Source organism: Emys orbicularis, chromosome 12 (genome assembly GCF_028017835.1).
Source record: "Emys orbicularis isolate rEmyOrb1 chromosome 12, rEmyOrb1.hap1, whole genome shotgun sequence".
Taxonomy (NCBI): domain Eukaryota; kingdom Metazoa; phylum Chordata; order Testudines; family Emydidae; genus Emys; species Emys orbicularis.
The window spans coordinates 35507880-35520311 of NC_088694.1; the positions used below are offsets into that span (position 1 = coordinate 35507880).

The following is a 12432-nucleotide window of genomic DNA, read 5'->3' on the forward strand; positions in this document are numbered from 1 at the left end:
TTTTTCATGGATTTTTTCTGGTGTTTTTATACATTTTTCACTGGAAAAGATGGGAAGGGAGAAAAAAACTTGATTTTTCTTTTCAGGTTTGAAAACAAAATAAAACATTTTCCGTTTTCATTTAATAAGTGAAAAGCCAATGCCCCACAACATTTCTATTTATTTTTTTAAGATTAAAAACATCATTTTTCATCATAAGAAATATTTGGGTAAAAAAACAACAAAATCAACAAAAATGCTTGCCTCTGGGTACAACTTGTGAGTAAACGTCGGCACAGAACATCTGTCACATCTGAGCTTTGTTGGATATGTATGGGTTAAGTAGAGACCTGGGAAGCTGCTAATGTGCTGACATGGCATTAGGGGACAAAGGCATAAGAAGGCTGTAGTTCTTTGTTTAATAAATAAGTTGCCATATTTTGCCCTTCCCTGTTGCTTGTAAGAATTAATAAGAATGTATCTGAATAAAAAATGTAACTGTTGAATAATGCCATTAGTGTGAAAGAAGGTACAAGAAATGTTATCCCCCCCCCCTTTCCTTTCCCAGCTACATAAACAAGCCCTGGCTTATGGCCTCTTCCTACCTCCCCTGAGAATTGCTCATGGCCCCTTCCTCCCTCCCCTGAGAATTGCTGACCAGGAAGATTTGTGGCAACAGATTGTTGCAAAGAAATATATTTTCAAGGTAAAATGCCTGTGTGATATTTGTAATGCTGTGCACTATAGATAGGGTGGGTTTACTAACAAAATGGGTGTTTTCATTACTTAATAAGGGGTTTTGGGGTTTTGTAACGGATGTAGGTGTGTACATACTAACAAACAAAAAGAATGTGCTGTAACTAATTCCGTGCTTACTAGACAATTGGGTCCAGGGGAACAAGTATCGCAATAAAGAAGCCTGTACTCATATGCACCTCTGGGTCAACCTGCTCCTTCTTCTAACAAGCTTGTGCTTACTGCCATCTTCATCTCAGGGCCCCTGCAAACCAGCTAGTGCTCATTACACTCACAAAGGGCACACGGGGCCAGTCACAAACGGTGGCATCTGCACACTCCACCAGGAAGGTCGTTATATGGGCTAAACCCAGCTGATAAGGACGAGGTTGGGCCAGTCAACAGCACCAGGCTCACAGGGCCCTTCGAGGTGGGGAGTTTGGGCAAACACAAATAAATGAACCCAGAACCAAGGTCAATGGGGACAGTCCTGACCCAGCTGGGGGTTTGCAAGGGCGCTAGGAGATGGGCACTCATAGAACCGAGTCCATTCTGAGGGCTGGCCAGTGAAACGGTCACCGGGAAGGGACTCGGCATATGGCACCCCCGGACAGAATCTGCTTTGCTGCCACCAACTTCACAGAGCAGTTCGAAGGCAGGGAGCTGCTACAGTGAGTGTCCCCAGAAATGAGTGCTAAAAGTGCAAGGTCTGAGAGAGCTTGTTCTCAGTGCACTGCACCGTCAGTCCCTGGTGCCACAGACAGTCCCTCGGGAGTGAGGCAACAGACAGCTCTCTGAGATGCCTTGAACCTTTGGAACACGAGGGGAATAATTGGAAAATAGTTATGGAGGTAGTCACCAGGTGGCGAAGTTAAACATTGTTTTAAAAGTTTTTATTTGTCTTTCCTTGTGAGTCTTTGAAGAAGTGCTGTAGGGCTCTTCGGTTTGTGATGCAGTTTCTTTTGCAGTGACCTGTTGCAAACAGCAGAAGAGTTTGCTTCCTGCCGTAATGTTCATAAATAGATTCAAATATTGGGATAGAGCGGCTTCTTTGGAACCAGACCTAGGCACATGGGTCAAGAGCCCTAAAAGAAGGAATTTCATGCATGTTGTTTCTTACCACCTCTGTTCCAGGACTGGTTCATTTGTGTAAAGTTACACCAAAAAATAATCCAGACTCCACATCACTGGCTTCGCCTCCAATGGGAAACCAATCTTCAAGTCCCTGATTCTGCTATCATTCAGCAGAGGCCAGAGAATATTGTTAAACAAATAAAGATTAATAATTAATAATCATATCAAAGTTCCTTGGTATAAATATTTCCATTGGGATTGGGTGTGTGCATTTTGAATGTGTGTGTGTGGCAGACGGATTTCCTTTCATACAAAGCCTTCACTTCCACACTACAGATTAAATTTACATTCTGTACCCTTTGTTTTTGTTAAACTGCGTGACCTGAACAACCAGTCTGACAGGCTTCACTTTTCTTAGCCATTCTTACTTATGGAGTTGCTCCACTAAAGACAATGGGATAACTGACATGCGTAAAGATTACTCAGCAGTGTCAGTGTCTGCAAGGCCATGCACTCCATGAGCGATGTGTTACATTTCAGCCAAGCAGAGCAATGATCTCCTACGGCCGGGAGCAGAAATGTGAGTCCACTGGGTGTGGGCAGTTGGTTGCATTAAGACAGTTGTTTGTACTGACTGCACAGAAAACACAGCGCTAACTCCCCAGGCTCAGCCCCTTTGGAGATGGAATCAGGGGAGACAGCCTGCCACAGAGAAGGATACAAATATGAGGTAACCTCTGGACTGTGTGAATAGAGGGGAAAGAGCATGTTTTAACACAGCACACGGCAGCTGCTCGTCCATTCAGGTAGATGCAGGTGTCTTTGCTGAGAAGATCCAGATTTTGCAGAGAGAGAGAGACAAGAACTTCAACTTATGAATCTGTGTCCTGGCTGCTGAGCATGGAGAAACAAGAGCTCATCGCTTCAAGCTTTGGCTGTTCTGTGGTTACAGGTGAGCACCATCTTCCTGACTGCTTTTCTATCCCACCTTCCAGACAGGGGCATGAATGGGCTTTGTGAATATGAACAGTCTTAGCCTCACCATCCCACAGCAGTGACAGTCAGTGTTCATAGCACCATTTAACAGTGAGAAAATTGAGATACATGTCTTGTGAAAGGTTCTCAGCTAGAGATCTGGCCCATTGAGTCCAATGGAGTTATGGTTCATTCACACCAGCCAGAGCTCTGGGTCAGTGTGACTAGGCCAAAGCCTGGAGTAGCATAATGGGAATCCAAACAAAGTGAAGCAGATAGAAAGGACCATAAAAATGACATGTAAAATGTAAGGAGGAAATTAGCAGGATGGCAAAGGGTGGCTTGGCCTTTGGAGGGAGATGGGCTCTGCCCCCACCTCTGCCTTGTCCTCTAAACCCAGCCGATTAATTTAGGTTTGGGTGACAAGACGATAGCTCAGGGACAGGGCTTCCTAAAAAAGGAAGGCAGCTGAGCTCTCCTGCTCAGAGAGATGTGGGGAGCTGTCAGAGAGCTGGGCCTGATACCCAGGGAAAGAGGAGAGGGCTGCAGGGTGATTTCTGCAGGGGATCCAGACGGGAAGCAGAGTCAGAGAGGAGTGGGAAAGAAACTCTCCCTAACAGCAGTGAGGGGTAGGATCAAACCCTCGAGAGGGAATGAGAGGACCAGGAGGGGTTTACTGGGAGATTCTGGCTCTGAGTGAAACCCTTATTTCAGGTCAATAGAGAAGACCACAGAAGGGGAGGGTAATTCAAAGGCACCAACAGTGGAAGTTGGTTTGATGGAGTGATGGGGGGGGAGGGGGAATGGAGTCAGTGGCAGTGTCTGATAAGAAAAGAGGTTCAACAGTCAGAGGGAATTTGAAGAACAAGTGCTCTGAGTTAACAGCAAGCAGCAAATTCTTTCAGTTTGTCTGAAGCAGGAAACTACAAGACTCTGTGGATCCACTGAACTCTCAGGGAATAACGATAAGGACTAAAGTTGGTAGGAAATTTTCCAACACTCAGTTTCATCAGAAAATGGCAATCTGTCAAAATGAAATGTTTCGTAGAATCATAGAAGTGTTGGGCTGGAAGGGACATCAAGGGGTCATCTAGCCCAGCCCCCTGCACCTAGACAGGACCAAGTAAACCTAGCCCATCCCTGACAGATGTTTGGCCAACCTGGTCTAAAAATCCTCGAGTGATGGGGAGTCCACAACCACCCTTGGAAGCCTAGTCCACAGCTTAACTACCCTTAGAGATAGAAAGATTTTCCTAACATCTGACCTAAATCTCTGTTACAGCAGACTAAGCCCATTACTTGTTGTCCTACCTTCCGTGGACATGGAGAACAATTTATCCCCATCTTCTTTCTAACAACCCTTAACCTATGTGTAGACTATTATCATGTCCAACCTCAATCTTCTGTTCTCACCTATCTTCATCGGTGAAGTTTCCTAAACTCTTTATCATTTTTGTTGCTGTCCTTTGGACTCTTCCTTCTCATAGTTCTCCACATCTTTCCTAATGTGTGGTGATCAGAATTGTACCCCGTACTCCAGCTAAGTCCTCCACATCGCCACGTAGGGTGGGACCATTACCTCTTGTGTCTTACATATGACACTCTTGGGGCTAGTCTACACTACCCGCCTGGATCGGCGGGTAGAAATCGATCTCTCGGGGATCGATTTATCACGTCTCATCTAGCCGGATAAATCTATCCTCGAATCGATGCGCGTACTCCCACCTCGTCAGAAGGAGTAAGCGCCGTCGACAGGGGAGCCGTGGCGGTCGATTTGCCGCAGTCCTCACAGCGGGGTAAGTCGAATAGGATACGTCGAATTCAGCTACGCTATTCGCGTAGCTGAATTTGCGTATCTTAAATCGATCCCTCCCCCCAGTGTAGACCTAGCCTTGTTAATACCCCTAATCATTTTCATTGTCCTTCTATGCACCTTTTCCAATTCTAATCTATCTTTTTTTGAGATGGGGTGACCAGAACTGCATTCATTATTCAAGGTGTGGGTGTACCATGGATTGATATAATAGCAATATAATATATTCTGTTTTATTATCTGTCTTTCCTTATGGTTCCTAACATCCTGTTTGCTTTTTTGACTGCTGCTGCAGACTGAGCGGATGTTTCAGAGAACTATCCACAATGACTCCAAGATCTTTCTTGAGTGGTAACAGCTAACTTTGACCCTCATTTTGTGTGTATATTTGGGATTATGTTTTCCAAAGTGCATTACTTTGCATTTATCAACACTGAATTTTATCTGCCATTTTGTTTCCCAGTCAACCAGTTTAGTCAGATCCCTTTGTAACTCTTCAGACATCCATTGTCTGTATCATCACCACTTTCCTGAGAACCCCTCCACCGCAGAGAGGCAGAAATAATTTTCCAGTGCTCCTCTCACAGTGTGCAGTTCTATGCCTGAGACACATGCCTCAATGTCTAAATTTAGACAATAATGTAACAGCTGGTCATCAGGAGAGAGAAAGGAGATTTTGCATCTTTATGGAATTAACTGATGACACTTGATGAACTGTTAACTCTCTGTTCTTCTGATTCGATTACAAAGTTCATTTTTTTGTTCCTAATGTCAACCCATGGCCGACACAGAATGGAGAAATCAAACGGCCATCACAGAATTCATCTTCCTGGGATTCGGGGATCTCCCTGAGCTGCAGCTCCTTCTCTTCCTGCTGTTCCTAGTGATCTACATCTCAACCATGGCTGGGAACGTCCTCATTGTTGTGCTAGTTGTGACTGATCAGCACCTTCACACCCCCATGTACTTCTTCCTGGGGAACTTGTCCTGCTTGGAAACCTGCTACACCTCCACCATCCTGCCCAGGACGCTGACCAGTCTCCTGACTGGGGATGGGACCATTTCAGTCAGTGGCTGCCTTACACAACTGTTCTTCTTTGGTTCTCTGGCAGGTACGGAATGCTGTCTTCTAGCAGCAATGTCTTATGATCGGTATTTAGCAATATGTAAACCCCTGCACTATTCAGCTCTGATGAATACCAGGTTTTGTCTCCAGTTGGCTGCTGGGTCATGGTTCAATGGTTCTTTGGCTACTGCCATATTTATATTATTCATGTCACAGTTCATATTCTGTGGCCCAAATGAAATTGACCATTTCTATTGTGATTCCGGCCTATTGGTAAATCTTGCTTGCGGGGACACACACCTTATGGCATTGTTGCCTTCTGTCCTAGCCTGTGTATTCACTCTGCCTCCATTTCTACTAACCCTGACATCCTACGTGTGTATCATCACCACCATCCTGAGAATCCCGTCCACCACTGGGAGGCAAAAGGCCTTTTCCACCTGCTCCTCTCACCTCATTGTGGTGACAATTTTCTATGGGACCATAATGATTGTCTACATGCTCCCGAAACATGATACACCAAGAGTGCTAAAGAAAGTGCTCTCTCTTTGCTACACGGTCCTCACTCCGCTGGTAAACCCCCTGATCTACAGCCTGAGAAACAGAGACTTCAAAGAAGCCTTGAGCCAAGCAGTCACTAAATACGTGGCTTTCACAAAGAATATAGAGATGGGTAGATAATAGCTAAGGGCCAATTTGTTAAAGTGTTTAGACACCAAGTGGGATTTTGAAATCAAGATACTTTTGAAACTCCCATGAGGCACCTAAAATACCTTTGAAATTCTGGCCTCTAGCATGAGGTTTTAAAATCTACCTGGGTGATTTGGGCAAAAAGCATCTATTGAAATTAATTTGAAAACTCCCATTGAAAATCTCAGAATACATCTTTAAAAATAAATGCAGATAATCTGCCTGGAGCTACTGAGTTTTTATGGTCCCTCCCTGTGTCCATTTAACAGAGGGCACAGGAAAGTGAGGTTGTGGACAGCTCTGTCAGCCTCTCGTGTCCAGCACTGGCACATACAGGATGATGGTGTCTTTTCTCTTTTGGGGGTGGCTAAACATTCACACTGGGTGAGGTGGGTATGTAGTGTCTGAGAATGCACAGAGCTGAAAAGTCATGTAAGCGACAGAAAACACTAAATATCAAAGCAAATCCCTGGCTGTAACCCCAGCTGTACATTTCTTCTCTATTGTTTGCAGTGTTGTTGTAACCATGTTGTTCCCAGGATATTGTTTCCCTGTGTTCCATAATAAAAGCTTGTAATCAATGCCAGAAAATGTAATACAAATAAAACATAAGGAATGATGTTATCATCAGGCTGGTTGCTTCAAATGATATCTTATGCCTCTAAAGACACAATAGAGAATCCAAACGGAGCTCAAGTCTGTGTTGTCCAATTAAGGAAAAGGACCAGGCTGGGAGATGGCCAGACATTTCCCCCCATCATGGAGGTTTAAGTAGGCACCAATCATTGTGAACAGAAAATTTCCACAACATTTTTATTGCCAGAAAAAAGTCCATATTTCACCAAAATAAATAACTGGGCAAAATAAAAAAATGAATAGTCTCTAGATGTAACATATCCACCACCAGCTCTCTTGACTCTTTGGAAGGCAGGAGAAAGGCTCACTCATCCTTTCCTCTACTTTCCTCAGGCCTCAAACTGAAAGCTGCTGTTTTGCTGGGAGAGTAACCTAAATTTGAATTAAGACACACACAGTAAATGGCCTGAATTCCTGGAGTCATGTGACTACATCAGACTCTTGGCTTCCATTTAAAATCAAGTTTCTAGGTTTTTTTAGATACAATGAAAAGCTTGAAAATGGCTCCCAAGTGTAACTGAGACAGTGACATCTGCCTGAGTTAGTGGAGAGACTGAGACAATCACTCTTTGGGGAGGGGGAGAAGCTGGCTTAAATGTAACCAACACAGCAACATTGGCCTGAGTGTGCAGAGAGCCTGAGACAATAGCTTTCAGTTGGGGGAACTGCACCATTCATGTCAATGGAGTGTTGGACCCACTAGCCTTGGGAGGACCCCGCCAACCATATCTCAGCACAGGACACTGTGAGTGTAGAAGGAGGTGAAGATCACAGTGGGACGAGCCTCACCCCCCTCCCAAGGCCAGTGGTTCCAACACTCCATTGAGATAAATGGTGCAGTTCTCCCCACTGAGAGCTATTGTCTCAGGCTCTCTGCACACTCGGGCAGATATCACTGTCTCAGTTACACTTGGGAGCCATCCTCAAGCTTTCCACTGTAACTTTAAAACCTAGAAACTTGTTCTTAAATTAAAGCCGAGATTTTGCTGTAACCATGTCCTCTGGAAATTAGTGCTTGTGTCTCGATCAAGTGTAGACTAACCCCCATAAGCAGAGAAGCAGCTTCCCATTTGAGGCCCAAGGAAATGGGAGGGAAGGATGAGTGAATCTTTCCTCTGCCTTCCCATAGGGCCAAGGGAGCTGGTGGATGGATGATCTGTTCATTTAGGCCTGACCTCTCAGACCAGGATGGAGAGGCAGAGCACAGGAAGAGTGTCTGCAATTAGACACCTGTGACTGGCCTGTGCCAGCTGACCCGGGCTCATGGGGTTTGGGCTGTGGTGTTGTTTCATGGTAACGTAGACTTCTGAGCTTAGGCTGGAGTCTGGGTTCTAGGCCCCTGCGAGGTGGGAGGGTCCCAAAGCAGGGACTGCAGCCCAAGCTTGGAAGTCTGCACTGCAATTAAACAGCCCTGCAGCCCGCGTCAGCTGGCACCGTCCAGCCATGGGGGTCTAACTGCAGTGTAGACATACCCTCAGGTATGTTAGCAGTCAGCCAGGTCAGCCAAACCCAGGGCAGGAGGCAAAGGGAGGGCACAAACTAAGGGCCATATTATCCAAACCGCTCAGCATGGCGGGTGACAAACTGTGTCAAAAATCTGACTCAGGAGTTGCTGGCTGATGGGCGTTTTTGAAAACCTGTTTCAGAGTAGCAGCCGTGTTAGTCTGTATCCGCAAAAATAACAGGAGTACTTGTGGCACCTTAGAGACTAACAAATTTATTAGAGCATAAGCTTTCGTGGGCTACAACCCTGTCATTATGCAAGGCACTGCATTTAGCCGTATGGAGTGGAAATCCATCAACTTCATGAAGGAAGAAGTGGGTTGTAGCCCACGAAAGCTTATGCTCTAATAAATTTGTTAGTCTCTAAGGTGCCACAAGTACTCCTGTTATTTTTGAAAACCTGGCTCTTTTCCTTGCCAAAATGGGAGTGAAGCCTTTTTGGGAAATCTGTCAGCAGTTGTAGGTACCAAGCTGCTGGAATTCAGGCTCTCCAGGTGACATTTTCACAAGAACCAAAGTGGTTTAGGAACCTAACTCCCATTGCTAGAGTCATTGGGATTTGGTCTCCTAAACAGCTTAATGGCTTTTGGAAAATCCCACTCCATCTAACAAGCTCAATGCTGAAACATCGCAGTCCAGGAGATGTACCAGGGAACATAACGGGGTGCAGAGCTCTGTCTTTGTGTAGGTGCCCTCATGACTGTCTGAGCATCTCCCAAACGTTAATGGATTTTCTCCACACAACCCCCCTGTGAGGTCGGGGAGGATTACGGCCATTTTACAGATGAGGAACTAGGACATAGGGAAGATTGAGGGACTTTACTAAAATCATACAGGATATTTGTAGCTGAGTTGGGCACAGAACCCAAGTCTCTTTAATCCCCACTTAAGCCTAAACCCAGTCCAGTTCATCAGCCACTTGACCAGTCCAATGGGAAAATCCCCAATAAATTCAAGGTGCTATATCCTAGTATAGCACACATCGTCAAACAGCTCAATACCAGACAGAGCTAGGTGTGAGGCAGAGAATATTCATTTATTTCCCCCACCCAGACTTGCCTCCCCTTCCAAGCTCAGCCAGAAAATCTACCACACCTACGCCTGAAACTGGGGCCATTTTCTTGAAGTTTCCTTCCCAAGGAAAAGAAAAAAATGGGTGCGAATGAAAACAAACATGTAGAAGTGCTCAAAATTTTTCATTTGGAAGCGGAAACAATGTTTGAAAATGGCCTTTTTTAAATGGAAACCTTTAATGGAAATTGTAGCTTTTGAATGAAATATTCTGGTTTTATGATTGAAAAGACATTATTATTATTAATTATTATTATTATTATTATGTTTGTTTTCCCCACTCTCCCCCTCCTCCTTTTTCCATGATGCCCATTTTGGGTGCCAGGGGTGCATTTATCTAATTGAGAACTGATTTTTTCATTGCAGAAGATTCTCACAAAAACCTAAAATTGAGGTGAAAAAGGCTGTGAAACATCCCTAGACCAGACTGACACAAAATGAGCACATTAATAGAATTACTATTCTTTTATTGTAATTTTTAATCAAAATATTTTATGACCTATCTATATAAACTGATAACATTCATTTCAATTTTTATTGTATGTTTAAAATTAATTGACCCTGGAATTGTTCCTGCAAGTTCTTTTCCTGCCAGCACAATCTTAGATCTCTGTACTGAATCTTGTTCTGATGTCTCAAAATCTGACATAGACAACACGTACATCACACTTAGCATCACACCCTTAAAAATGAGTACGAAATTTCATGCAAGTAGCAACCTGAGCTTCAGTGAAACTGCAAATATTAGTCCTGAAACCGAGTGAGTGATAGAACAGCCAGTGTGTCACTGATTCACAAAGTGTTTCTCAGGCTGTTTAGGAGGGAACACAGAAGCAGACAGAAAAAAATTGTTGAGGTCTCTGAAAAAAAATGGTTAATTTAAGCACACAATTCATCCCTTTGTAGTCAAGTGCTTAAAATCAACTGTTTCCTTTACCTTCCTGTATAATGAGTTACATATTCATGATCCCCTAATTTTTTCCAGATAATGGCCAGAACCTGCTTTCCAGAGTCAATAATTCAATTCAGATTCCTCCCCGTTAGAGCTGCTGAGGGGGATTTTTCTGTGAAAATTGTTGAAAGAAAACAAACTTCTGATTTTGTCTGAATATTTCCACTTGTTTCCCTATTTTTGGTTGAAAAAAATGTTTTCAGTTTTGGGGTATTCCCCCATCCACTTTCACATTTCAACTTTGCCCACATTTTTTTCTAGTGAAAAAACCTGCACTTTTCGTTTTTACTTCTTTCCCCTGGAAACATGCATTAATAGTGGCAAGGTGAGGATAAAGTGTTACTTTCTCTCCCTTTCACTGTTTTATACTCATTTCAATATTTTTCTGGTGGAAAAAATGTATGGTTTTCCAACTTTTTCTTTAATGTATTATTGTCAGAAAAGTGAGATACAAGTCTATTTCTTTTCCAGTGAGAGAAAATATTTTCTCACGGCTTTAAATGTTCTTTTTACTTTTTTCACATTCTTACGGGCTAAGAAATTGAAGTAAAATTGGGAGGGGGAATCTCTCACTTGTTTAACTTTTTCTATTTAAAAAGTGAGAGAAGAGTAAAAATAAAAGCAAAAAACAATCTTTTTTCACTTTTCCAATGCAGTTAAAAACATTAAAATGTTTCCAAATGTGTTCTCTTCCCCCATTTTCTCTCCAAGGTGGAACAAGCAGGTAGGACTATCTCAAGTCTTGTGAAAACTACAAATGTATTGACAGCTTTTTGCAGGGCCTGCTTGACCTCTCTGTTTCTCAGGCTGTAGATGAGCGGATTGACCAGGGGGGTCAGAACAGTGTAGAAAACTGAGAACACTTTGTTCAGGGCTTTCAGTGTGTTGGTTTTGGGGAGCAGATACACAATAATTATGGTCCCATAGAAAATTGTCACCACGATGAGGTGCGAGGAGCAGGTGGAAAAGGCCTTTTGCCTGCCGGTGTTGGAAGGGATTCTCAGGATACTGAGGATGATATAAACATAGGACGTCAGGGTAAGAAATGGGGACAGGGTGAATATTGAAGCCAGAATGAGGACTGTGAGTTCAACCAGATGGGTGTCACGGCAGGACAGTTTTATTATTGGGTTGAAATCACAAAAGAAATGGTCAATTTCATTCGGGCCACAGAAAATGAATTGGGACATCATGGAGGTGATTATGGTGCTAGCCAGAAACCCACTTACCCAAGAAGCAGCTGCTAGCATGGCACAGACCTTGCCGTTCATAAGGGCTGCATAACGCAGTGGTTTGCAGATTGCTAAATACCGATCATAAGACATCACAGATAAAAGATAACACTCAGCAACTACCATGAAAGCAAAGAAATTATATTGCAAGAAGCAGTTTCTGACGGAGATGGTTCTGTTCCCAGTCAGGAGACTGGCCAGCATCCTGGGCAGGATGGTGGAGGTGCAGCAGATCTCAAAGCAGGACAAATTCACCAGGAAGAAGTACATGGGGGTGTGAAGGTGCTGATCAGCCACAACTACCATAACAATGAGGATGTTCCCGGCCATGGTCACAATGTAGATCACTAGAAGGAGCAGGAAGAGAAGAGTCTGTAATTCAGGGATATTTTTGAATCCCAGGAGGATGAACTCTGTGACGGATGTTTGATTTCCCTGTTCTCTATTCACCATGGTTTTATCTAGGGAAAAGGAAATACAAGATAAAAAAATGAAGATTATGATTTACTTTCCATTTTCTTTCTCTTAGATTCCCCTCCCATCTTTAACCTTTCTTGTCTATTTAGATTTGAACCTGCTCAGGTTACTTACTATGTGTTTGTGTAGTGTTGAAAACAATGGCAATGTAGCTTTAACCACAACAAAGCAACAACATCTGCAAAATAATAATAACAACATCAAATTAAAGCATAATTTACAATGCTGG

The 12432-nt window shown here is 43.5% G+C and overlaps 2 protein-coding genes across 2 annotated transcripts; one reads left to right on the forward strand and one right to left on the reverse strand.

Annotated features, from left to right (window-relative positions):
- Positions 1-5354: 5354 nt before the first annotated feature.
- On the forward strand, positions 5355-6323 carry LOC135886028 (olfactory receptor 11A1-like). The gene has a single exon (XM_065413919.1). It carries the CDS (start codon positions 5355-5357, stop codon positions 6321-6323), a length of 969 nt encoding a protein of 322 aa, XP_065269991.1.
- A 4836-nt stretch (positions 6324-11159) lies between these two features.
- On the reverse strand, positions 11160-12179 carry LOC135886054 (olfactory receptor 10A7-like). Its single transcript, XM_065413943.1, has one exon. The coding sequence runs from the start codon at positions 12177-12179 to the stop codon at positions 11160-11162; it is 1020 nt and encodes a 339-aa protein (XP_065270015.1).
- Between the last annotated feature and the right edge of the window lie 253 nt (positions 12180-12432).